The sequence below is a fragment of the Curcuma longa genome, chromosome 3 (assembly GCF_044706935.1).
Source record: "Curcuma longa cultivar G26 ecotype Majalengka, Jawa Barat chromosome 3, ITB_CL_G26_1.1, whole genome shotgun sequence".
Lineage (NCBI taxonomy): Eukaryota > Viridiplantae > Streptophyta > Magnoliopsida > Zingiberales > Zingiberaceae > Curcuma > Curcuma longa.
This window is the reverse complement of record NC_133863.1, coordinates 10433986-10461376: the sequence shown is the minus strand read 5'-3', so window position 1 is coordinate 10461376 and position 27391 is coordinate 10433986. Positions and strand designations below refer to the sequence as shown.

Here is a 27391-nt window from a genome sequence, read left to right as displayed (position 1 = left end):
TCTTCATTTTACATAGAGATTTTACCCTAGAGACTTTTTTACACTAAGAGGTCTTATCTCTAGCTAGGATTTTCTTTGTCAGGAAACCTTACTTTAAGGACTTCCCCTATTACGCATTGAGTCGACTTTAACCTTCTAGGATTTTCACTTATCAAAAATATAAGCAAGTCGCAAGTCGATATAAAGCTACTTGTCACAATTTCCCGTCACAAATGTTGTGACAAAATTTTAAAATTAAGATTAAATCCTGATCGTAGATTGAATGGATGATTGTGATTGAATGAGTGATTGTGATTGAACGCAAGTCCCATCACAAATTTATGACGGGAATATGTTGTGACAAGTAGCATCACTCTTGTATATATATATATATATATATATATATATATATAGTTGCTATGTTGCGTGACTCCTCATCTGCGACTCGTGCATGACAGCTGACGTGGCACGATTTTTCCACCTCGCGTGCGTCTTCCGTGGCTCCGAAATAAAATCCCGCCTATCCCAAAATCACGCGGTCGAATCGTTGATTCGAGCTGCCCTCGCCGTTATCCGCTTCACGCCAATTCGAGATCCCAAAATCGCTGTCATCCGCTCCCTCTATATATATATATATATAGGAGATTGCTATGCTGCGCGACAACTCCGTGCGCGACTATGCGTGAGTCTCTAACCCACCGCTGCTGTAGCCGTCCGACCGTCACCGGCCGCCACCTCGGTCGCGATTGACGCGCCACTCGCTGGCGCTTTGGTCGGCGTCGGATTCCGGCCGGATAGTGGCCGGAATCTGACGAATTTGGCCGGAAACAACCGCCCCCACTGCACGCCCACTGCCGACCCTGTTTCCGACCGAATTCCGTCGGATTCCGATCACTATTCGGTCGAAATCCGATGCCAGATGAAACACCAACGAGCGGCGTGTCGATCGCGTCCGAGGCGGTGGTCGGATTGCGCGGCGAGGGCGTGTATATATATTTCTTGGATAGTTCATACCATCGCCAGCAAGATACGTAAATGGGCCGAATGGATTCAAACAGAGCCCAGCCCATTTAATCACCGTCATTCTCATCTCCCTTCCCTACAAATAAAAAATAGGCCTGAATCCGATCGACTTATTTACAACTTTGCCCCATCCCCATCCGCGGCGTCTCTCGCCGACTGCCCCTCTCCCTCTCCTGGTCTCTGCTCTCCAGATCTTCTGCCAGCTCTCCTCTTGCTCTCCTCCCATGGCAGACAGCGAGTCGGCACCGCCAAAGACGGAGGCGAAGCTGTCCTGGGCGGACGTGCAGTCCGACGAGGAGAAGGAAGCGTCGGAGGCTGCCGATCCCTCGGAGTTGAAGAAGATCGAATCCCTCTCCATCTCCGATGTGAAGGATGGTGAAAACCAGGCAGCGAACGTACCTGATGACAGTCGCCTGCTGGAGGACCCTGACGAATCCGATATCAAAGCCGTAAATATTCCTTTCCTTTTTTTCCCTTTTCTTGCTCTTGCTGGCCTTTTGCCTGATGTTAGGGATCTAACTTTTGAGTAATTCTGACTTCTACGGATTTAGTATTTTTATGTTTGGATACTCTGAATGACTGGGTCGATCATCTGAATAGGTTACATCTGGTGATACTGTTTATACGTCCGCTGTGGCGTTCGAAGACTTGAATTTGTCAAATGAACTGATCAACGGGTTATATGTGGAAATGGGTTTTAGCAGGCCCAGCAAGATTCAGGCTATTACTCTGCCTATGATTCTTACACCTCCGTATAAAGATTTGGTAGCTCAAGCTCATAATGGATCGGGTAAAACAACTTGTTTTGTGTTGGGGATGTTGAGCCGAGTTGATCCGAGCAAGAAGGTGCCCCAAGCCATCTGCGTTTGCCCTACTAGGGAGCTTGCTCAGCAGGTTTTGCTGTTCATTTTGATGATTTTTTTAATCATGCCTTCAGCATTTCGTATAGAGATTCCTAACTGTATAGAGGAATGATACAGAATCATGCCGTCCTCATGAAGATGGGGAAGTATACTGGCATAACTGCAATGTGCGCAATACCAACGGATTCTGCTAGTTATATTCCGATAAATAAACGACCTTCAGTGACTGACCAAGTCGTGATTGGCACTCCGGGGACCATCAAGAAGTGGACAACAGCAAAAAAGTTGAGCACAAGGGATGTTAAAATACTTGTTTTTGATGAGGCAGATCACATGCTTGCTGAGGTAGGGATTGGATAGCTTCTTTGTGATCTTAAGTTACAATAATGTCATGCCTTTGCTCAAAAGTTTTACTCTCTGATTATTTATTTTCATCGACTAGCACTTTTTTATTAGTTTTTTTTCTTTTTGATAATGCTATTATCATCATTATCAAGTTGTATTTGGTATATCTATTTGAAGTAAGTTACATGAATCTCCACTTCAATGGAGCTCTATATAAGGATATATCACCATTAATATTTAAATTGATTAGATTATATTCTTTTGTATCATGTTGACTAATGTTGGATTATGGTCTCTCTTCACCCCTCACACCTGCCACTTTGATAGATTCAACTCTTCTAATTATGAAATCTATTTTTCATGTTAAAGTCGTTCATATCATCTCAAAAGTTACACAATTCTTTACTTGAGGAAGAATTAATAGAACACATTCAATTGTTTCTATGATGGACCTATGAGATCTATCCTGAATGGTATACCATGTATTTAATGGAATGAAACTTTGGTGTTTGCAAGTGTTTATAATTAGAGTCTCTTGCCAACTTAAGCTTTGATGGGTTGTCCGGGAAGACAGGAGTGTGAGGGAGAGGGAGAAGGAAAATGTTACAAATTGCACATGAATTAATCATAGATTGCTTATATACATTAATTATGTGTGGCTTTCCTCCCCTTCCCTTTGCACATGAAGTTATCCATCAAGTAAACCCAGCCTATAGATGAAGTTCTCTGATGATACTTTGACTTCCATGGGAGATGTGATTTCTAATTTCCAATTGGAGCATCTTTATGTCCCTGTCACTCAAAGAGTCATGCAAAATATTTCTTGACTCTAACCATGGTTTTCAGTTAGCATCTGTATATATATGCTCTTGTCATGCATCAAATTTCCAAGATTTTATACTGAAAGAATGCAGCACGGTTTTGCACCATTATCACTAGTTGCTCAATCAACATGGTTTGGTTTTATTTTTTTAAGGAAAATTAACTATGGATTTATTGATGTTTGAGTTGATTATTATAGTAGTATGAAGGAATACATTCTTTTAAGAGGTATACAAGAAATAACAAGGAACTCCAGAATTCCACAGCCACCTTGGTGATGGTGCGCAAGTGTTACCTAAAGTATTGATCTATTTACTTGCCACTGATTATTTCTTTTTTCAACATCTCATTTAATTATTTCTTTTTTCAAGATCTTATTTATCAATCTTCATGATGACACTTCGAAGACTTTTTGATTATGTTGGTTTTCTTAGATGTCTGTGTTGTCTTGTAATGTGGAGAAGCCAAAAGCTTACACCGAGTCTTTTTTTTTTTTTTTTTTGCTATAATTGGTCATCTTTCCTGTTCTATTGATCTTTGTTCTCTATTTTGTTTCTGAGTGCAGGATGGCTTTAGGGATGATTCTGAAAGACTTAGGAAAGAGATTCAAAGGAGTAGTGGTGGTTGCCAGGTTTGGTTTCTGTCATACATTCACCATTATGGTTAAGAGTTCATTTCTGCTAGTGTTTATTTGAACTCCTATAATACATAGAGTTTTTGAAAAAGAAAAAAAAATCCAAAATTTATAAGGTGTTCAACTGTGTTTTTGACACATAATCTAAACATTCTTATTTTGTCTATAATATTTTCCACCTGCATTTGACTTCATTTTGTGTTTTACCTTACTCATAGCTAATCAAATGGTTGAAATCAGTCTGCTTAGTTGAATAATAAAATTTTACTAGCTGTCGTTATCTCTTCCATATTGAATGTTAAAATAAAGACTTAGCCAATATAAATAAATGAATTGGGAATATTATTTTCTTTTACCTATGTTAACTTGATATCAGTGCTATTTTCATCTTATTTGTCCTCCTTGATATTCTTTTCTTTTACCATCATGTTCTGTGTGCTGGGAGCATCATGAGTTAACAAGGTCTTTCCCATTCAATCCTTTCGACAACTATTGTTCACTTGGTTTTAGATTGCACTATCCAAGATGATTCACAGTTACTGGGCACATTATCTATTACATTATTAGGCTATCACTCAGTCCAAGATACCTCCAGCTTTGGCCAAATGCTAATATGAAACCACCATCCCTTTCATCTATTTGGGTAACAATACTCTCCTCCATCGACACCCATCAACACCATCATTGTCTTTCTGTTATAGAGCCAACATCCACTAATCAGGACAGACAAAGCTGTATCAGCGACCACTATTCATCTTCCTCAGTGTCATCTTTCCTTTTGACCCCTTTGTCTGTTTTTTGTTCTTTTATCTTTTATGTGGACCATTTATTTCCCTTTTTTTTAAGGCTATAATAGCTAATCAAAACTAATTAATGATCACAATTGTGATTTTGTTGTGGTTATTGGAGGGCATCAATGTAGGTCTTTAGGATGCTCAATGGTCTGAGCTACTTGGGAATGCTTGGTAAGTGGTGAGTGACAATGGGAACAACTAACGATCAAAGCAAAGTGGTGATCAAAGACATGGGTTCGATAACAGAAGGCTCACTCATGTGTGCTTGTGAATAGAGAGGACTTCAGCGATACGCTTTGCTCATGTGGGTAGGTAAGTGCGACAGGTGGTGAGGAGGTGAAGCAACAATACTCTATCGGTAGCGGGTTGCAAACGATTAAAGGGATGATTGTCAATTAGAAAAGGTGACTGTCAAGTAAAAGGGAGAGGGCAATGACATTGAGTAGAGGGATTCAATAGGGAAGAGACAAACAAGATAAACTAGTTTTGTAGGCCTTTTCTTGCATCGACTTCAGTGAGGATTCTGCCCTCGTTGACTAGGAACAATTGTTTCAAGGGTGATTGAGAAAAGCTTGTGAGAAATTGTGGTTGCCAACCATCATTGGCCCATTGATGGAATGAAACAAAGTGAGAGATGAGATTACATATGAGGGCGACATATTGATGTTGAGAGTAGTCATTGCAGGGGTTGGCTGGCGTGGAGAAACAAACACCATGAAATAAAATTCCTTCTAGAATTGATGGGGTGACTCCAAGCAACAACAGGATGGGGGAGCTTCTTATGCTACTATACCTCATTGATTTTTAGCAACAACAAAACAGCCAAACCATGATTCTTCATTATATGGGTCTGTTACATAGATTTTATTCCACTATTGACCTTTATATAAGTCTATGTTGATAGTAATATTTAGATCCGAGTCACTATTTTAATTGTGTCGAGTAGAGATTCTTATCCTCTCTTTGTCCCTCATACCTTCAAACATAATTGATTCAATTTACCTAATTGCTTGTGTGAATACATCTATACCATTTTAATCTATTTTCTTTCATTTTATTATCCATATGAGCTACATTTAGTTGCTCTCCATTAGTAATATTTTTGTATATCTTTTCTTGTATTCCTATGCATGCATCTTGACATTCCTACATTTTCTATATTGTTATTTTATGTGTTTGTGTTTGTTTCTTAACTTTTCAGCACTATGACCTGCAAACATGGTTAGTTATTCTACAACTTAAAAAAAAATTCTTTTAGCTAAGGTGAACAATGATTGCATCACCGCTGAACCTTTTCTCTAAGTTAACCATTTTGTAATCCTATTAATGATATCTTCACCAATCCTTTTTATTGAATAATTTCTCTAATATATCATAATCCTTATTATTTGCAAGGATTTATCCAACTTAACTACTCCTTATATACTTCAAACTGCTTTTTTTATATATTCTATTTTCGTTAACTTTTACTTTGAAAGTTTCCCTCTAGTTTGTTTTATCCAGTCTCTCATTAATTGAGATAATACAATAAATAACATCCACCAGAGAGGCTTATCTTACATCTGACACCTAGTACTAATGAAAAGGAATAAAAAATAATAATGTTTGACTTTGATGTAAACTCATTGTTAAAAGAAAATTATTTGTCGCATGCCTTATAAGTGTAACACTAATTATTGACTTTCTTTGTACCAATGTCTTTTGCCACATAAATATAATGATTAGATAATTTTCCTCAGCAAACCAACCACAATTGATGTTTAGTAAGATTTTCTAAGTCAATAAAACTGTACTAATCTTTTTTCTTCTTCTTTATTTTTTAAAAATATTTCTGCATTAGTTGACTTATTAAATAATTACATTTGTAATTTATCTTCTAGGCAAAAAACCACTGAGTTTAGAAAAATCCATTTCACCTCTTATTCTTTATCTTTTCTTCAAAAGTTTCTTGTTGTAACTTATTAATTTAACTCCTCGATAGTTAGAGCATTATATGTTGCCTTTATTCTTATAAAATTGATACTGTAAACCTTTTCTAAACATCTTTCTAAGTTATAAAATTTTATTATTTAATTTAGTTAATCAAAGTATGTCTTTAATCAGTAACTCTTTCAAACCTCAAATGCCATTAGGATTATTTGTTTGAAGTTTCTCTAATCCCATTTGATATGATGTTCCAAACAAAAGTATGGTTTGTAATCATGATTTTTCATCTCGAAAGCTTTCTGTGGTGTAGTTATTAAATATTTAATGAAAATACAGTTTTGATCTTTTCTTCCTTTGTTATCAAGAAGTTTTTTTTTCGTCATCTGTCCCTCTAGCTGACCTGAGTACTTATTGTTAACATTGGTTGTTGATGAAGATTACTTTTATTACCATCTCTTGTGTATTTGTTATTCTGTGAATTCTCTACATTTCTTTGCATAGTTTTAAATCTCTCTCTCCATTTTGAATTCCTAGATTGTTATATAGATTATCTGATTAGGCTCAAAATTAGTTATCCCATGCAAAACTTTCTTATTTCTATAATTTTGCAAATCCTTGAAGGATTTGAATGCTAATTTGCTTTGCACTTCTTCACATCACAATCAACTCTCCATGTGTTATACCTCTTCTTTTATGCTTCATATTTTTTTTTTGTTTTTTTAATATGTTTTAATGTTAAATTGATTTATGGTTAATTCGTGTTTGCCTATTAAATCTGTGGCATGGCCACGACTGCAAACGCTAAGCAAAGAGCAAGATGCTTGTTTTGGATTTGCAATAAAGCACTGGGGCCCTCAAATTCCAGTGTCTGTTCATAGGGAGAATGGCTTTCCACTGATTATTTATCAGGCCAAACTCCAAGATGTTCTCTCCTTCTGACAATAGTCAAACAAGTGATCTCCATTTCATCATCATTTCATCCACACAGCAGACATGTTCTTCTGAGGGTGTTCCCAGGTCTTTGGAGGTTTGCTTATTCACATTCATAAGCCAAAAGGGATCTGAATTGACTGCTAACTTTGTTATCATATACCTGTTTGATCCACATGATTTGTATTTCGTTCTGTAATAAGATGGCATACATAATCTACTAATGCCACATGAAGCACCCACCGGATCACCCAAGAAACATGATCATTGTGAACTCCTAAATGCGAAAAGAGAGCTGACTGAATTATATAATCCATACATGACCTATGATATTTCAATGTGTCACCCAAACATATCACTGATTGTGAGTTTTGTTGAGAAGAAACTTTAAAACAATCAAGCTAGTCAGAAGCCAAGGATGTTGATTGAATCCTGATTTCCTTTCTAATGGTAATCAGTCAACTTATCCGACTCCGTAGGATAATCATGCAAAAGCTGTTGGTTTGCAGATCCCTTGATATATGATGTATGTTTATTCCTGTTTTCCCTAGTAAACCTTGTTTACGATATTCTTTTGCTTATGACATTCACCCTCTTAATTCTCCTAAATTTTCCATCATGCTGGTAAGATGCTGAATTTTGGCATTTTAAACTTAGTCAATCAGTAAATCAAAAGTTTGCAGATCTTCATCAACTAGTGAGCACTTAAGTTATTTTCCAAAAGATGGCATGATCATAAAATAGTATGAACGAAAAGGAGCTGATTAACTAATTCATATATTAGTTACTAATGTAATGGTTTACATTGTGATTTATATGTCAAATTCTGCTTAATCATTGTGATTGCACTTTCACTAACTACTCTGAGTAAAGAAACTTGGGCAGTTGTTTCAGTTGGAGTATAATTCTATGCGCATTAGTCAGTTGCCATAAGAAGAGTCTGTCATCCTTGAGATACTTGTGTATTTGTTTTATATAAAATAGAAACAAGTTTTTTTTATTTCTCAATAGTTTTTAGTAATTTTTTCCTGTTATTGGAGAAGATAAAAATTGCATTTTATTATACAATGATGTTAAATTGTTGACCAAATTTTTTATTTTTCTTACAATTTCTTTTTTTTTTTCTAGAAAATGAAACTAGAAATAGAAAATTGAAAATAGTTTCCTCAGACCAAACACAACTCATTTATTGTTATATTATCCTGTCTCATGAAAGTATTTTGAACTTTGAATCTTGATTGCATTTTTCTTGCTTTATCTCTTAGGTACTTCTTTTTTCTGCTACCTTCAATGAAAATGTGAAGGCGTTTGTCTCAAGAGTAATTAATGATGGAAATCAAATATTTGTGAAGAAAGAGGAACTTACCTTGGAAAAAGTAAAACAATATAAGGTCTATTGTCCAAATGAAAATGCTAAGATAGAGGTAATAAAAAACAAGATTTTTGAATTTGGGCAAAAGGTGGGGCAGACAATTATATTTGTACGCACAAGACATAGTGCTCGAATGTTGCATCAATCACTGTCTCAAGAGGGTTATGAGTGCACATCAGTTCAAGGTGCTCTCAGTCAAGAAGACAGGGACAAGATTATAAAAGAATTCAAAGATGGATTAACCAAAGTCCTCATAACCACTGATCTGCTGGCTCGTGGTTTTGATCAAAGACAGGTATTAACTTAATGTATGAAGTAGTTTATCACTGTCTATATTTCTCATGCTTTTTCTTATATTGAAGGTTAATTTGGTTATCAACTACGATCTACCTGTAAAGCACACCAATCCTTCTGAGCCAGATTGTGAACTATACCTACATAGAGTTGGAAGAACTGGTCGATTTGGTAGCAAAGGTAAGTCTTGTCTTTTCTTTGAATAACATTTCCACTCTAGAGTAATACATATAATTCAGATTTTGAATTTTCTGTTTCACTTGATTAGTTCATAATTGATTTATTTGTTTCTTTGTTCATTATAGTAGGTGACAGTAATTACATAAAGTGAACTTCCTAGTGGTCTAATTATATAGTCTACTATTTTATTAAAGGATTCTATTATAAACCAGTTTTTCCTTGATTTGCTGGCAAACACGAGTTGGGAACTTGTACATGGATGAACTACAACAGTTCCTTAATAGGAAGTTAACGAGTACCACGAGCACATTTTGTTTCTCGAAACTTCTTCATTACCTTGCACTTATTTGCTATCTAGAAAAAAGGAGTGACCTTCTATTGATTGTTAGCTGCGTGTTACTACTGTTGCTAAACCTGCTCGGTGTCTGCTGCAATCAGATTCTTGGGATTGTTAAGATTCTACTTATTTTGCCCTGTTTAAGCTGAGGTTGTGTTATTTTTTGTGTTAAAGAAACTTCTGCTGATGTGATATACTATTTTGTTTTTTTTTTTGGAATAGGTGCTGTCTTCAATTTCCTATGCACTGACAGGGACAAGTTAGTTATGGAGAAAATTCAGAACCACTTTCAACATCCTATCCCTGAGGTATGTCTTATATTCTAAATTTTCATGCAGTATTTTCTCAAACAATTTCTCAAGAAAGAGCCACCCGCTCATATCACAGATTTCCGACTGGAGGAGCGAAGAAGCTTTTGAGTCAGCTCTCAAGGATGCTGGTTTGCTATGAAAACTGGTTCCCTTCTTTTGTTTCAAGACAAGGAATCTGTGCTTGATGAATCTTATGCTCGGGTTTAGTATCGCGCAAGACTTAGCACTCGTGTATATGTTTAATAGCCATGGTGAATGACCTTTTTCGCGCAAGATTATATGTATAAGCCTACAGTTTGTATGCATCGACCTTAACCTCAACGTTTGATTCAATTGTAGGACTGATTGTCTGATCATGGCCATCAACCAAAGCCTTGTTTACATGCAGGGAAATGAGACGATTAGTCTAGTCAAAACCTAGTGTGGATAAAAATTATCAACTTAAATGTATTTCTGCAGAATGTTTTCATTGCTTTCAATAATCCTTTTATATAATTTTTGGTGGCTTTTAGTGTATTTGGCGAACCCCATTCTCTAGTTTGTCAACTGAATTGGACTATACTAGTTTGGGTCATACATGGAATGGACTGCTTAATACATAATAAACCTTTAACTTTTGCTTTCTCCCGGAAGACTTAGATTGGTTAGGATGTGTAGTGTAGTGAAAGTTCTTATATAGAGTGACTACTAGGTTAGATATAGTTGTTCTTAAGTGTGATTATATATTGATTTCATTTTGAAGAGATAAGTATATATGGTGAGTTAATATTATTTATATTTTAGGAAAAAAATGGGTAATTTTGTTTTATCTACGTTGATTTTAGTTTGATTCATTGATTTGATTTCTTTTTTAAAAGTTTGATTTTGGTTTGTTTATATGTTATTGAGTTTGCAATTTAAATTTGTTTGATTGTTAAACTTGATTGATTAGTTATTGAATTTAATAATATAAATTTATTTATTTATTATATTGATAAAAAAAATTATTATTAAATATGATTTATAAATTTTATTTATTAATATTATTTTTTAAATTAATTTATGTGTATATATAATGAATATAAATAAATTTTTATGAAGTCGGATATCAAATTTATTCATCCACACTTTTATATTTGTGCACCAATAGATCAAAGTCAACTCCAAAACTAAAAGTCTGTCGATTTTACAAGAATCCGTCCACTTGATTACTTGTTTAATCAACACAGAGAATCTAACAAGCGAAGTTTACTGAAAAAATGGGACCAATCTAACAGAAAGCTAGCGCGTGATGAACAATTGGGTCAACGCTGACTTTTGGTCCGATTTTTAACTTGTTTATCTCAACTGCAGTAGTTCTCTCTTCTTTAGATGGGTCTGTCTTCTGCCATGAGCTCGACGCTTCTGTAGATGGGTGGTCTGTCTTTTGCCATGAGCTCGACGCTGGAGCAGGCCGTTGCCCCCTTCAATGGGGACCTCTTGCGGCGCCATGCTCCTCGTCGTTATCTCCCGGAGCCACGTTTCACACTTCTAATGAAATTGCATCTTAAAATCATTTTTCACACTTTTTTTTTAATGAAATTGCATCTTAAAACCATTTGTATTCCTTTCCTCATAGCCCACCGCGGCGCCATGCTCCTCGATCGTTGTTATCGTCGTTTCCCTTCAATGGGGACCTGCACCCATCGTTATCGTCGTCGCTCTCTTCCTTCAATGGGGACCTGCACCTTTTGCAGCGCCATGCTCCTCGTCGTTGTCGTAGTCATGAGAAATCCATCAACTTGTTAGAAAAAATATATATTAGCCGTATAAGCTTTTACAAGGGTTTATAGCCGAATAAGGGCGTTTTAATTAAAATAGTCAAAAATATATCTCTTTTTTATTTATTATGAAAAAAAGTATTTCATCCCATCACTATATTTTTATTCCTGAAATTACTTTTATTTTTTTTTTGAAAAATGGTTCATATAGATAAAATAAAAAATAGGTTAGACCTGTACAATCAAAAGATCAGCATCATAGCCTAGACAATATTAACCGTTAGGCACACACATATGACCCATCACACAAGAAACTACATCAAGCTCATGACACCACCAACATCAAGACACCATAGCCCCACATGTCCCCACATCACAATGCTTACATGTCCATCTACGGGCCATACAAAGCACCACAGACCACAAAACCAATCTCATTTCAGGAACAGAGCCACCGGTAACTTGGATACTACCGTGGCTTGAGATCTACAAACTGATACACATGGACCTGCACCTTACGAAAAATCCAATTAAAATTCAGAATAATGCCTTGATAACACCTTCGATTACGTGCCTCCCATATATAGTATATATATCAAGCTAGAGATGTCGAGATAGCACGCCTTAGTTTTTCGTCGCCCATTCTTGTAATGTCGTCTAAGAACCTGCTGCATCTTGTCAAAGGAAGTAAAATTTTATCCAATACCAAGCCAATGCTTGACTTTGCCCCATACCTCACAAACCTTGGGACATTCAAAAAATAAGTGATGGTTGATTTTTTCATGAAGTTGGCATAACTCACACAACTTGTTAGGCTCATACTCCACGCGATCTTTAGTTCTCAAGTGCCCATTTGCTAACATCCACAAGATAAACCGATGTTTAGGCATAACTTCTGGCCTCCACACCACCAGACTCCAAGCTACTTCCAAACCCCGTGGCATGAAAAAATAATAAGCATTAGAAACTCCTTTTTTTTCACCAACAAACCAATCTATCATAGCCATATTAGTCCTCCCCACAACATTACTTTTATTTTTGATATTATTGTAATAGCTACGAGTTTATATTTTATTTTTGATATTATTGTAATAGCTATGAGTTTATATCTACTATAACATAGATATTTTAAATTTAATCAACATAAATAAATAAACTATGTTATAATTATATTTATAATTGTTACAATATGGATATTTCAATCTTATCAACATTAATAAACTGCGTTGTAACATGTGATTATAGTTCATATATTTTATAATATGACCATTTTATCTCTTTTAGTCAACTTATCAATATTACATTATAGTATCACTTATACTAATAATATTTTATTATAATATGGATACTTTATTTTTAATCAATATTAGTCAACACAAATAGGAGTGAACAAAAATTTGATTAAACTAATTGAATCGATCGAATTTAAAAATTTGATTCGATTATTTTTAAATTTAAAGTTTTTCTAAAAAATTTAATTATATTGGTTAATTCGATTCGATTTCAATTTTAAAATCTCTTTTTCGGTTAAACCTAATAAACCAAATAAGCTAAAATAAAAAATAATCGGTAAACTTCTAAGTAATTGAACCTATAAATCCCTAACTAATCGATAATACTTGAAAAATTCAATTGACTCGATTAATTCAATTTTTTAATCAAATTAATCGATATTTTATCAATTTAATTTATTTGATTTTTATTTAAAAATTTGATTGGCTCGGTTAGTTCGAAAAAATTCAATTTGTTCTGTTTTAATTAATTCGGTTCGATTTGATTTTAACCGAATACTCAATCCTAAACCCAAATCAACATCATATTATAAAAGCTACGAATCATAATGTTACAACATATATATAGTTTATTTTTGATCAATATTAGCTAGCATTATGTTATAATCACTATGAGATCATAGTTGCTATAACTATGCAGTTGTAGCAGCTATGGAGTCATAGCAGCTATAATTATATAACAACTATAAATTCATAATTATTTTAATTATGTAGTAAGTTATAATTTCGTAATTGTTATAATTATGTATTAGTTATAATCTTTTAGTTGTTATAATAATATCTAAAAATAAAAATAGTTTGAAAAGAGGCGAATGAAACACTCTTTTGAAATTAAATGAAAAAAAGGACATACTTTTGATATGATTCTAATAAAACGGAAAGCCTTTTGAGTTTTGTTCATTAAAGAAACATAATTGTGACAATAAATATGAATTATATAGTAAATTGTGATGATCAAATCAATTGTGTTGTTATTGCCCTATGTAAATTCAACATGACATGGTGGGTATTGAGTTTAGTTGCCAACCTGCCGAGTCAATGTTGTCTAGTTCATTATTCGCTTAAGATTTCGACAATCTAATCATGTGTAGAGACACAAGAGACAAACACTATTTGATTATCACCTGTTCCTAAACAAAGTAAAAATAAATTTTCATATGTTTTGTAGGAACATAAAAGATTGAATTTGTAGCAAAATATATCGCTCCAGTGTTATTATATGAAGTTTTAGGAGCATTAATGGTAGGTAAACATAGCTCAGAGAGAAGGAATTCGAGTCGAATAATTTGGAAGGTCTCTTTAGCAATCGTTTTGTATTCAACTTCAGTGTTGGATTAAGACACGATAGGTCACTTTTGAAAATGCCATGATATTAGATTTCGATAAAAGAATATTGCATACTTACTAGTGGAATGTTGATCCTCATGAGAACCAACTCATTCAGCATATCTAGAAGTATATATCTCACATGTCGTGTAGCTTTATAGAAAAAGATTAACATTTCTAATGTTGTTTAGTATATGCATAATAAATTACCGAGCATGATTGACTACAAAGACGATATATTGAAGGGCTCGATCGAAGTAGTGAAAGATGAAGATATAGACAAACTAGTCAAAGTAGTGAAAGACGCAAATGAAGATAAGTTACAACAATCGGTGTAGATATAAGATATGTGCAATCAATTTTACTTTGTTAAAGAAGCCCTTCTAAATATGGAAAAAGATCAATGCCAAGAAATAATTAAGCTTTATTGAGATCTCAAATAGAAAATTTCTATTTAAGAAAACGAAGTAGAGTAGTGATGTCTTCTTTATTATTGTGAGTCATTCAAACATCATTCAACTATACGAGAATATATAATATAGAGTTAGCATTGCTTGTATAGAAGACAAGGCGGAAAATCCTCAATAGTAATAATCCAACGACTATAATTTTAATGATTAAATTTGAGAAATTATTTTTTTACCACTAGTTAAGCATTTTTAACACTCAAAAAGATCATTAGGTTGATGCTTATGATAGAAGACTCATTTTGAGAGCACAATCTTTATGAAACCTATATATCCAGTATATATCTATTTTGACCTTTTCAAGAAGAGTACCACTAGAATACTTAATCAATGAATGCCATTTAAAAATCAAACTTATAAATTCTTCCATCTTAATCTCATCAACAATGCAGTCAGTCGACCCCACTTAGTAGATAAAAAATTTATTATTATTATTATTATTATTATTATTATTATTATCTCACCAATAGATTGATGAACTTTTTTTTAATACGAATCGATGTAAATTAAACTAGATGCTTGTGCTTTTACTCAAGTTCCCTATCGAAACATTGGCCATTAGTTTTTGATATCTAGAGGCAACCCACGTTGCAAGGTGCAGGCCAGCCTTGTCTCCTGCCCTCGAACCAAGCAATGCATTTGGAAGTTATTGACTTGGCTTAGGATTTCGGAGTTTAAGATTTAGGATTTAGAGTTTAGGGTTTAATGTCCAAAGCACCGTGGCTGAGGAGCGAGGAAGCTGGGAGAGTTCGAACAAGTGACAATATGCCAACCAGTGAGTGCTGAAAGAACTAACCAGTTGACTCGCCAACCAAGTTTGATCTCAGTTTTAGTGAACAAGTTAGGCAAGTTGTGTGCCTAACTTGCTTATGTCCAGAAGTGGTGTATACATCAGTGGGAACTCTTTGTTTAATTCCATGAGTCAGCCTTACTGCTAACTTGTTTGGCTGCCTAAATGTTTGAATATTTCACAAGAGTAAATTTTAGGTTAATGTAACAAAAGATAATAATAACGTTCACTCTCTTTTCTTCTGCAAAAGATGAAATTTGTTGCATCGTAACCAACTCATTTATGCCCTAAATAGCAACATTCACTCCGATCATTGGCTTCATTGTCTATCCCATAACAAGAGGAGAATAAATCATAGTATCAGATGCATAACCTTTTAAGTGAGAGGGCATAAATATAATCCCATGAGAATGAATTCTGTAGAAATTAAATAATTCTGTCATTCGAATACCAACTCGGTTATATATATGGGGATAAAAAAATAGTTTTCGCTCGTACAAATCAAAGTGCCTAAAGTGTCAAATCAAGTGCTAAAATAAGTAAATGAATAAATAAAAGAATTAAAATTCGAATTCTAAAAAAGTAGGAATATAATACGATCTCAGGATCTGATTATATATAAAAAACCAAAATAATGTGATCGTTTTTTTTAATAACAATAGTTAAAATGATAATATAAGATTATGATTGTGTTAGAGAATATTCTCAGTGTCCTCAGATGATCCAGGAGTTCACGTTAAAACCTGTCCTTTTCTGGTTTGGCCATGGAAAAGAGGTATAATCTAATTGAATCTAATTGAATAAGTAGATGATCAAGTTTGACTTAGTTTATTTTTCTTAAGTTTGAATTCGATTCGAATTCAATTTAAATTTTAATTTTTAAATTTGAATTTGATTTATAATAAAATTAAATAATTTATGAACTATTCAAACATGATTTAAAAATAACTGATTTAAAAATTAAATAAATTTAATTTAAACATGATTTATTAATATATAATATTTTATAAAATTTTAAATAAATAATATTTATGAATTTACAAATTAAATACTGATAAATTCAAGCTCGACTCATTTTCGAATTTCAAATCATATTCAAATTTTACTCGTTTTCGAACATAAAATCAGACTCAAATTTGACTCGTTAATCGAATAAATTAGCATACGATTGATTCTCTTCAGTAAAAGATGGAATCCGTTACTCAGTATTTTTACATGATCGATTTTACGATCATCTATAAAAAAAATAAATTAAAAAATTATCAATTAATCAAAATATTATTTCGATTTCATTAAAATTCCATATTTACCTATTTCAGTAAATATATTTAATCGAACCCAACTAGAGTTACTCTGGTTTACACTCCTAAAGAAGACGAAAATGAAGAAGAAAGATTGACCGCAGAAGCTCTCCGATCTCCGCCATTTTTGTTTTTTGTCAAGTTCCGTGGCCAGTTGCCTCACCCCCAATCCCCTTCAATAATGCCACTCGCCAGGCGCCTTTAACTCTCCCATGGAGGCAGGCAGCTAGACCTGAGACCTCCGCCGCCGCCAGCTCCTCCATCACCTCCCTGCAGCAGCAGATGGCCATGAAGAAGCGGATGGAGGCCAGCAAGCTCGCCTTGCGCTGGCTCCTGGGGATCTCCCTCGGCGCCTTGACCTGCTTCCTCGCCATCTCTGTCTTTGCAGGTAATTGCGAATTCCCCATCTCTGCTGCTCCTCCTCCTCCTCCTCCTTTCATTCATGGAGAATCTGACGAACTGGGCCGCCGGTTGTCCTTTTGTTTGCTCTGATACAGTCGACCGACAATTGTCTCTGTTCTACGGAGCTTGGACCAGTCCACCGACATCAAGTGAGGGATCGAAATATCGAATTTCTTCTTCAGAGAAACAATTTCTCGGTTTTCTTCAATCTTTGTCGATTTCCAGGTGGAGGAGATGGCCGGGAGGGCGCCGACGGATCCACGCAAGGCGTTGCTACTGCTGCGCAGTTAGGTGAGTCTCCGTCCAGCTCGATCGACCTGATCATGGAAGGAAGGAAGGAAGGAAGAAGAAGAGATTGCTAATGTCTGTGTTCTTTTCCATGGCTGAGGAGAAGACGGTGGAGGAGGAGACCGGGAGGCGATCAGTCCGGGCGCTGACTCTGTTTTCCAGTCGAATGAGAAGTCAACGCCGGAGAAGGGCAACGCTGCGAAACAGCAGTTAGGTGAGTCTTTAATTTGCAAGCCGGAAAAGAACAGGAAATGGATTAGGTGGGACGTCGCCGTCGGAGAATTATGTAATTGTCGGAGATTGGTTCGTGATTTACAGAGCAAAAGGGAAGAGAGAAGATTATCTGTGATCTTTCCGATCGGCGGACGGACGTGTGCGAGATGGCCGGCGACGTTAGGATTCACGGCGATTCCTCTGCCATCGTCGTCGTGGGTTCGGAAGCAGGGGAGGAGAAGGCGTGGCGGATCAAGCCTTACGCCCGCAAGTTCGACGGCTCTGCGATGCAGCATATCAAGGAGGTTACCGTCCGGTCGTCCAGCATCGGCGCCGTCGCGCCGGCTTGCACCGTCAACCAGACGTCGGTCCCTGCTGTGGTGTTCACGATCGGAGGATACGTCGGAAACTACTACCATGATTACACGGACGTGCTGATTCCGCTGTTCATAACGGCGCGGCAGTTCGACGGCGACGTGCAATTCGTCGTCTCGACGAACAGGTTCTGGTGGGTGGACAAGTACAGGTCGATCCTGAAGCAGCTGTCGCGGCACGAGATCGTGTACTTGGACGGCGACAAGGAGGTGCGGTGCCACCGGCGCGTCATCGTCGGCCTGCGCAGCCACAAGCCGATGTCCATCGACCCGGCGAGGACGCCCGGCGGGTACTCCATGCTCGACTTCACCAAGCTGATGCGCGCCGCCTACGGGCTGGAGAGGGACCGCCCGGCCCGGCGCGCGGCGGAGAAGCCGCGCCTGCTGCTGATCCCGCGGAAGGGCACGCGGCGGCTCACCAACTTGGAGGAGGTGGCGCGCGCGGCGGAGGAGGCCGGGTTCGAGGTGGTGCTGGCGGAGGCAGGGATGTCGACCAGGCTGGCGGATTTCGTCCGGGTGGTGAACTCCTGCGACGCTATGCTGGGCGTGCACGGCGCCGGGCTCACCAACTTCGTGTACCTGCCCACCGGCGCGGCGGTGGTGCAGATAATCCCGTTCGGAAAGCTGGAGAACATATCTAGGTCGTGCTTCATGGGCTCGTCGGAGGACGCAGGGCTGCGCTACCTGGACTACTCCGTCGGCGCGGGGGAGAGCAGCTTGTCGGAGAAGTACCCGAGGGACGACCCGGTGTTCACCGACCCCAAATCCATCCACAGGCTCGGGTGGAAGAAGATGGGCGAGGTTTACTTGGACCACCAGGACGTGAAGATCGACGTCAGCAGGTTCCGGCCGCTCCTACTCGAAGCTCGGGAGCATCTCCGTCGATACATAATTGAAGAGTAGTGAATCATATAGATTTAAATTATTATTATTATTATTATTTTAAATTTTTATTGTTTACTTTGAGTGGTCTGGTTAGGGAATTAAGTAAACAGGAATGATAAACAGGACAATGAATTGATGTCCTTGCGGTTGATTATTGGGATGTAAAAATGGTAAATTTATTGAATTGAATAAGGGTTAAGATTGATCGTTATTGTAATGACTCAGCCTGTCTGTCCGTGGAATTCTATTTATCCTGACCCTTATTTTTCTGTAGATCATGTGCCATTGACTATCGACCGTACCGTTACCTACTCGGACTTTTCATCCCTGTCTAGTGGATTTTTGTCTTTTCCAAATTTGAATTCTAGACTTGTAGGCTAAAGTAATAAAGTTCCTTGAATCTGGTAACAAAGTGAGAAGTTTAGTACTTTAGCCTGCAAGTCTAGAGTTCGAATCTGGAGAAGATAAAAATCTACTGGGCAGGAATGGAAAGTTCGAGTAGGTAACAGTATGATCGATGGTCGATGACCCATGACCCACAAAAAAATAGGAATTGAAATAAATAAAATTTACACATACGGACAGATTCGGGGCGTTACAATAAAAAGGCGCGGGACGACGGATTAAAGGAGTAACGAAAAAATTTAATCAGATGGGAATTTATTTTTTTTAACCAAAGAGTGGGACCCACTTTTTGTTTGCTTACTCTGAATAAGATCCCCGCCGACACATTGATGTTTATAAGTTAAAAGAGCACATTGTTTTTATTTAATTTGTTATGAAAAAGGACATCCCACTCCTGCACATTTATTTCTATCTATTATCCTATCTATATTTTTTATTTAAATTGGATGTATTATAGGTATGAAATAATAGCCACTATATAATTCTAATAATTATAAAATCATAATTATTATAATATAAAAAATTTAAAATTATTTTAAATTTTTTATAAAAATTTTAAATGATATTTTTGAATTTGAAATCGAATCGCTTGAGTTTCACTTAATAATAAATTATAGATATTTGAGAATTTTAATTTGAAATATTATATATCATATGATTCAATCTAAATTAAAATTTATGATTTTAAAATTTTAAATTATTATATATTCAACTATATTATATTCTTGTAGGTGTTATATAATTGTTATAATTTTTTTAATTTAGATTGGATATAAGACAATAATAAAAATAATATTTAAAAATAATTATATCATTTTATGGGAATAAAAACAAGAGCGTCCTTTTTTTACACTTTTTCCCAACTCATTTTCTCCTATTATAATTTTATATATTTAAAAATTATTTTTATCGCCGATTGATAACGAAAAAATTCGTCGTCAATTGACAATGAATTTTACGATGAATATGATTTTTCATCATAAAATTTTACGATGAAATTAAATTTTCATCGCAGAGTGTGGCGACGATTAGATTGCGACGAATTTAAATTCATTATAAGTTTCATCGCAAACGATTTTACGATAATTTTTTAAAAAAATCCATAGTAAAATTCATCGTAAATGTAGGATTTTTTTATTGTAAATTATAAACTAGATCTGAATCTTCATGTTAAACTCTTATGCAAAAGGTGGAAACTGTCACCTTCTTTACGGGTCCCACGATCATCTGTGAGGAGGTAAATCATCGAGAAACTGTAGTTGGTCATGACGCAGGAAAATATTGCCGGACTTCGTCAATTTTGAACCATTATCCTCTTTTATAACTTTGTTGTATCGTAATCAATTCAGCTATGCCTGAGGACTTTGATGCTAAATTCTTTTTCTCAACCCTAAGCTCTTAAAGCTTCAAAGATATGCTTCAGCGCGAACAATCATCCAATTTCAAAACACGTGCGAAATTTTCTTGCGTCAGAGGGAAAAAAATCGATAAATGTAAGAGAAAAAATGGAATTAAAAAAAAAAACAGCAGCAAAAATGTAGAAGAACAAATCAGGATTGATGGCGGCTGTGAGGCAGGTTCTCGAGCGTGTTCCTGAGCCTTCCCAGTTGCGGCCTCACGTTCTGGTTGTCCAGGTAGATCTTGCTCAGCGCACTCCATCCTTGTCGCTGGATCGCAAATGGATCCGTCAGCACCGGGTGCTCCTTCGGCTACTGTTCGCTCAGCGTGCTCTCGTCTTCCTGGATCACGTACTGCATGTACTTGACCTCCATCTCCGGCGCCGGCCGCCCGAACGTGTCCCTCGCCAGCCACTCGAGGCCGCCCATCGGCACCACGTGTATCAGCACGGCGCCGGACGGCTGGAACACCAGGTTGGTCAGACGAGGTCGGTGACGGCTCCGAACCCCAGGCTCGCGGCCATGTTGGTTCAGGACCCGCGCCGTGCTCACATCACGTCGGCGGAGTTGACCAGCCGGCTTCCAGCGTCGGCGATCCCCCGCTCGTTCACGCGCGCGTCTTCCTCCGCGAGATGATCAGCAGCCGCGGCTTCCTCCGGACGTCCCACTCGCCCCCGCCGGCGCCGCCGTCTTCCTCTCCAGCCCGTACGCCTCCCGCAGCATCGCCTTGAAGTCCATCGCAGAGTACCCCGTCGGCGTCCTCGACGAGTCCACGCCGAGCTCCTTGTGGAAGCTCAGCCCGACCACCACGCGGGGAAGCACCGCACCGCCTCCGCCTCGTCGCTCCTCACGTCGAACCTGCTCACCCACCAGGGCTTCGCGTTGGCGATCACGAACCAGACCACACCATCGAATTGGTAGGAGGAGACGAAGAGGGGGCGATGACGTCGGTGAAGTCGTGGAAGAGGTTTCCGGTGAACCCTCCGATCGAAAAGACAAGCGCAGGGACAGAGTAATTCGCGGTGCAACGCGGCGGGGCGTCGCCGCCGGGAAAAGGCCTCATCGCCCACTCCTTTACGTTCTCCATCGCCGGCGGATCGTGCTTCCGACAGTACGGCCTCGTCTTCCATTCTCGATCTGTAATGGAAGGGTCTAGGAAGATTGTGTGGCCGCTTCCATGGATTCTTATGTCTCCTTGAGCTTCGCAGACGTCGGATCTCTTGCTCGTTTCGAAGCACATCGCCGGCCTGTTCCCTGCAGCTTCTCCTCCACTCTCCGCCGCCGCCATCGCGGAGCCCTTCAACTTCAACTCTTCCATTTCGGCATGTTCCTGTGCATCTGCTGCAGGTAGAGAACCACCAAGAGGAGCAGAGAAGCAGCGAGCCTTGACGAGGGAGAGGACGCAGAGAGCCATGAGCATGGCGAGGAAGAAGAGAGCATTCCCTGTCTTCCTGCGCTCAGCCTTGTGAGCACTCCAATGCCTCTTCATTCTTCAAGGAGGATTCTAATGGCAGAAGCTCTCAACTCCCCTCTCGCTCCATATTGAAATCCGCCTCTTCATCCTCACACCTCATAAGTCATCTTCTTAACGGTTTTACATGATCAACTTCACGATCATATATGAAAAAATAAATCAAGAAACTATAATTGACCATAACAGATGAGGACATTACCTCAGCTTCACTAAAATTTAATTTTTACCCACTTCAACAATTTTATTCCGTCATAACCAATTCAACTATGTCCTGAAGGATATTCATCCCTGATATGGTAAGTTTTGCCCAGACTCCACATGGCAGGGTAGGTCAACAGATAGAACAGCCTGGCCAGTCCCGGGGTCCATGATCAACGTTGCCTTAGAAACCCAGATTTGGTTATCTGGAAGACGGTTCATTTGATCTATCCATATAAATTTGCTTACCCGGCCTGTTGGGTCTAGCAATCCGTTTACCCGGGTAAGCTCGGTAAAGGCTAATCCAGGGTAAACGTCTCACTCCCGTACTAGCACGTATTGCCTTTATCGATCAGTCTACCCGACATACCCATACTCATCGACTTGCCCGGCCTGCACGGGTATTTACTTTGTCTACCCGGGTAAGCCTAATTAGCGCAGGTACCGGGTATCCGCATCACTGCCGGATCATTGCCCGAGTTATCCATCGCTTAGCCTGTCCTGGCTTGCTCAGTTTGCTCAATCCATTCGGGCCATTCAGTCTGTCTGGCTTGCCCGTTATAGCACTTAGTTTACCCGGCTGATCCTCATCTTGGTTGGTCCCGGGTAACCTGCCTCGTTCTACCGTCAACAATCAACTCACTCAGACTACTCAGTCTATTTGGTCTGCTCGACCATCCAGTTCACTCAGCCTACCATCGTCGATCCCGAGCATCCTCTCCCACTCCGACATCAATCCCGGCTCAAGTCCTCTAGCTAACAGACAAATGTAATGCAGACAATCAAGCGTGTGAACTGTCGTACAAGGGAAAAGACTATAGTCATATCTCCACGCCTCACCTCGTCACTGCTGTCACTTTCCTACTTACGACTAAATGACAAAGGTGGCGTACAGCATCGCGTCGCAGAGCAGTTATAGGCGTATCGTCCCTGTTTCCTAGATGCCCCCTACTGGCGTAGGTGTCAGCCACGTCCAAGTTCTGTCCCCTCGAATACCGCCATAGCCTGCTCTCCTGACAGATGGAATGTTCGCCTCGTAGGTATATCAGTTCTCATGCAGGTATCAGTTCTCTCTCTGGACTCTCACATTTTCACAACTACTACTACTACTCTTTCTCCATCTTCGCCGAAAACTGACTCGAGCGTCGGAGTAACCTGCCGGGACTCCCTGGCACCAACTAATCCGTTCGTTTGTGGTGATCTCGTAGGTCTTCTTCCTACCAGGGCCCGCATAGACTAAGATGACATCTCCTTGATCGATGGATTGACTGCCGTCGATTTTTAGCCAGAACAATCCCTACTAATGATCATTCCTTCCCTCTTTCTGGTTCATCAATATGGAAGTTTACCAGGAGGGATGGTGCATGACATGAGCATATTTTGCACTATAGCAGGATCAGCAATTTGTTCGCAACAGCAACACTAGAACTAAATGAGACAGACTTGTCAGGAAGAGAGTTACTACTGTGTTTGAACATTAAACATGCTGATGCTGGATGGGCATTAAAGGCTTGGAAAATATGGTTAGGTGAGGAACATGATCAGAGTTATTGTCAAGGTGGTTTTGTATCTCAAGTGTTTTTAGCATGGCAAGGGAATAGTAGTAGTACCTTCTAGTGTTTGCACGCTTATTCCACGAAGGCAATGTTTTTAGGTTTCCTGACTGCAGTGAGTTACCACTTAGCTGAAAATGGAGCTTGTGGTCCTCCGACAAGGTGCGAGGTGACAGTGAAGGACATGGATGGATGCCTGCATTTGGGGCCAGGAGTTGTAGCTGCATTTTTCACTGGCTATTAATTGCCATTAAGTGCTTGATGCTGGTCCTCCTGCCAACTTTGAACATTACATAAACTTTAGTAGGTTTAGGCATTCAAGAACAAGAAGAGAAAAATAATTGATAGATCTTGGATTGCCAAATTAAGGTGAAGGCTTTAATTAGATATAACCTTGGAGCTACAACAGACATTTGTTGATCCCAAGAGCTTCTCTTCATGTTGAAATAACATCGACTCCTTGAACTCTAAGAGCTCATAAAAGATGGGCAAACCTTAAGGATACCAGAGAAGACATGAAGATAATCATTAGCCAGCTAGACGAGAATCAGAACAATGTCTAGCTACTTTTATAAATCTCCTTTATGTGCTCACACTCGAGCTATATGATGAAGGAAAATTCTTCCTATCACCACACCATAGACTTTAACAGTGAATTGATTATCTCCCATGTCTCCCTGTATATCACCTCTAAGTTATATGCAACCTTCGAACTTATGGTCCTAGAATGCAATTATAATTTCTTGCTTTACAAAGGAGAAGCCTCAGGTTAAACCTCATTTCTTAGCCGTGGCCTCGAGCACCCTCCTCATTGATGAGTCTAATGAATATTGAATAAAACTCCTTCCTACCTATTGTCTCCATGCCAAGCATCTTCTGAATACCAACAACTAACTTAGAGGAAAGTGGGTTAAGAAGAGCTAGCCTGTAACAGGTTGAAGTTAACAGAATAAAACATAAACACAGAATAAGCATAGCCTTCAAGTTCAGTCAGAGTATCACATGCATATCATCTCAATGATCCGGCCAGCATGCTCACAACAAGGTCATATGTGTTGGCATGTTAGTAGCTGCTGTAACAAAAGATTGAGTAACAGCGGTTCTCATACAAGAAACCTACATCTGCAAAATGACGACCCTTAACCTAAAGGTTAGATCACAGTATTATCATAGTCCAAGAGTAACAATACCATACAAGAGTTGATTCCTGTGACAAATAACTATTATGTGCCCTCTAACAAGGAAGCCACATGGCCTCAATCCAAGCAAAATATAGCAGCATTCTTGAGCAGACCAAACCCCATCGTCGGGCTCTGTAGCTCTGTAGTTGAATACACTCCCTCATTGGGGTGCATGCGGCTCAGATGCCAATCTGATACAAGGAACATAAGAATCGTCAAACTTTGTTCCATGTTTAAAGTCAAGATAAATTAGAACATGTAATCCAATGGGAGAAATAAAGAAAGAAGAACGATTGAATAACAATCCCAGATGAGCTAGTCTCATTCTCTGTGCATTTCTGTTCTTTAAGCACTTCAATCTATTAGGTACTAGTGTCTGACATGGCGTGAATCTGTCAGACTCAGATATAGGGCTGCAATTAACTTACACTTCATCAACTCGAGCTTTCTTTAGCGGAGATTGCTCGTCCTCTTTGCTCTTGTGACGTTTTTTGGACCCACTGGAATGGTTCCCAGAGTCTTCTGATGGCACTTCACTTTTCACTTGATCAGGGTGGAGAATGTTTTGTTCACTATGGGCATTCTTGGAAATGTCACTTGTTGATCTCCCAGTTGCAACTGCTACATCAGGAATTTCTGGACATTTCTCATTACTGATTAATTCAGAACCATGCTGGCATAGGTTCTCTACCGCAGTTCCTGAAGGAACAGAGTGACCAGCTGAAGCATTAGTGAACGTTACAGCAGGAGGTGGCTCTGGATAACAAGGCTGAAAAGCAGCAACTGCTACATCAGGAATTTCTGGACATTTCTCATTACTGATTAATCTGGAACCATGCTGGCGTAGGTAAATGGAAAACAGAATGACAAGGATAAAGGAAATGCATATTGAGCTCTAGTTCCTTGATCCAGATGTTTTTGAGATCTCATTGCTAGTTTGTCATCTTCTGCATCTCTTGTATGATGCACACAGGGCAACAAGATTCTAAATTGACTATGTTATCTATTATTTTATTTTGAGGCTTCTTTCACTGTGAAAGACCGACAACCTCTCCAACATTTTTAAGGTAAAAAATGTATGATTGGACACAGGAATCGTCGCAACACTTTTATCAACATTTCAAAACATATACAGTCATGTCGGAAAAAAAGTTTCAGAAAAGTAGCACAAAATCAAGATAAAACAAAAAAAAAAAAAACACATCAACAATTAAACCAAATGCCAAGTCGACTCTGTTGAGAAGGATTCACTTTGGATCTTTCATATGGCATGGTAAAAATTTAATTAATAACGAAAACATAACATCTATGGCTGTTCCAGCTCTATGAGCGTCCAAATAGGGTAAGAAAAATAGGAAGGGAGACGACAGAAGGGCTAATTTGTAGACGTAATATAGAAAATGAGGAACAGAGGACGATGGTCCGTACCGGAATCAACCCCAGCCGCCACTAAGTGAAGGCGAAGAGGGGCGGTGGTGAAAAGGTGAAGATATGCTAGCGAAGAGAGGAAAGCGAGAAAGAATCGAGAAATAGAAACCTGGGAAAACGAGGTCACCGGAAGGACGCTATTGTGCGTCGGCGATGAAGCTGCGGGAAGCCGGCGGCGGGCGGAGCTGGAGAGAAGACGGTCGCTGGGCTCCCACTAGGGCTAGTGGAGAAGCGAGTGTCCGGTAGGGCTTATAGGGAGACAAGTTTACAATTTGGACCCTAGAGTTTAATTTTTATAATTTATGGGTAAATAAATCCACAAGTTTTTTTTTAATTATCAAAAGAAGGTTCCATTTAATTTTTTATTATTGTACGTATTATAATAGTTATAAAATTATAATTGCTATAATATAAATAAAAATATTCAAAATTCGTATTCTAACTACTATAATGTGAATATAAATTCACATTTTAATAATTATAAAATTATAATTGTTATAACGTGCTCGACTAGTTAAGATTTAAACGGAAGATAAGTATACAATATAAAACAGTGCTACATATTAAACAATAAAGTAAAATTTTTTATTAGAAAATCAAAGTAGACCTATTAAGCATCGTAATTAAGACTTGATCTTTAGATGCACAATAGATTAGCTCCGAAGCCTTCTAAACCTATTAAGCACACTTATGGTATCATTTGTTCTTCCTATAAATTAAATCCCTAGGACATAGTTGAGTTGATTACGATAGGACAGATTTGTTAAAGTGGATAATAATCGAATCTCTGTGAAGTCGAAACAATGCTCTCCCCATAGTAATTAACTACAGCTTCCTAATTTACTTCTTTATAAATAATCGTGAGACC

General features: G+C 38.2%; 2 protein-coding genes and 1 pseudogene across 4 annotated transcripts; 2 read left to right on the top strand and 1 right to left on the bottom strand.

The window, feature by feature from the left end:
• The first annotated feature begins 1111 nt into the window (after positions 1–1111).
• LOC141825258 (DEAD-box ATP-dependent RNA helicase 38) lies at positions 1112–10305 on the top strand. 2 transcript variants are annotated; one of them, XR_012601491.1, is made up of 9 exons: positions 1112–1451; positions 1603–1896; positions 1983–2210; positions 3598–3663; positions 8582–8983; positions 9051–9162; positions 9722–9807; positions 9887–10061; positions 10150–10305. XR_012601491.1 is itself a non-coding variant. In XM_074712644.1 (8 exons), exons 1-8 carry the CDS (start codon positions 1227–1229, stop codon positions 9947–9949), a joined length of 1476 nt encoding a protein of 491 aa, XP_074568745.1. In that variant the 5' UTR covers positions 1112–1226; the 3' UTR covers positions 9950–10305. The 2 variants fall into 2 exon arrangements, 1 of the variants encoding a protein (XP_074568745.1); XM_074712644.1 differs by having other exon boundaries at positions 9887–10305.
• Positions 10306–16848: 6543 nt separating this feature from the next.
• Positions 16849–19080, top strand: LOC141824465 (alpha-1,3-arabinosyltransferase XAT3-like). 2 transcript variants are annotated; one of them, XM_074711760.1, is made up of 5 exons: positions 16849–17113; positions 17223–17276; positions 17353–17418; positions 17519–17629; positions 17734–19080. In XM_074711760.1, exons 1-5 carry the CDS (start codon positions 17008–17010, stop codon positions 18903–18905), a joined length of 1509 nt encoding a protein of 502 aa, XP_074567861.1. In that variant the 5' UTR covers positions 16849–17007; the 3' UTR covers positions 18906–19080. The 2 variants fall into 2 exon arrangements, with proteins under 2 accessions (XP_074567861.1, XP_074567862.1); XM_074711761.1 differs by having other exon boundaries at positions 16850–17113; positions 17522–17629.
• A 1762-nt stretch (positions 19081–20842) lies between these two features.
• On the bottom strand, positions 20843–22183 carry LOC141825457 (alpha-1,3-arabinosyltransferase XAT2-like; annotated as a pseudogene).
• Between the last annotated feature and the right edge of the window lie 5208 nt (positions 22184–27391).

What these genes read in the sequence shown, in the direction of transcription:
- LOC141825258 (XM_074712644.1), top strand. Translation starts at nt 1,227, where the DNA reads ATGGCAGACAGCGAGTCGGCACCGCCAAAGACGGAGGCGAAGCTGTCC. An exon ending in CTAGGGAGCTTGCTCAGCAG is followed by an intron (nt 1,897 to 1,982) that starts GTTTTGCTGTTC and finishes GGAATGATACAG; the next exon opens with AATCATGCCGTCCTCATGAA. An exon ending in CAGATCACATGCTTGCTGAG is followed by an intron (nt 2,211 to 3,597) that starts GTAGGGATTGGA and finishes TTCTGAGTGCAG; the next exon opens with GATGGCTTTAGGGATGATTC.
- LOC141824465 (XM_074711760.1), top strand. Translation starts at nt 17,008, where the DNA reads ATGGCCATGAAGAAGCGGATGGAGGCCAGCAAGCTCGCCTTGCGCTGG. An exon ending in CGCCATCTCTGTCTTTGCAG is followed by an intron (nt 17,114 to 17,222) that starts GTAATTGCGAAT and finishes GCTCTGATACAG; the next exon opens with TCGACCGACAATTGTCTCTG. An exon ending in TGCTACTGCTGCGCAGTTAG is followed by an intron (nt 17,419 to 17,518) that starts GTGAGTCTCCGT and finishes ATGGCTGAGGAG; the next exon opens with AAGACGGTGGAGGAGGAGAC.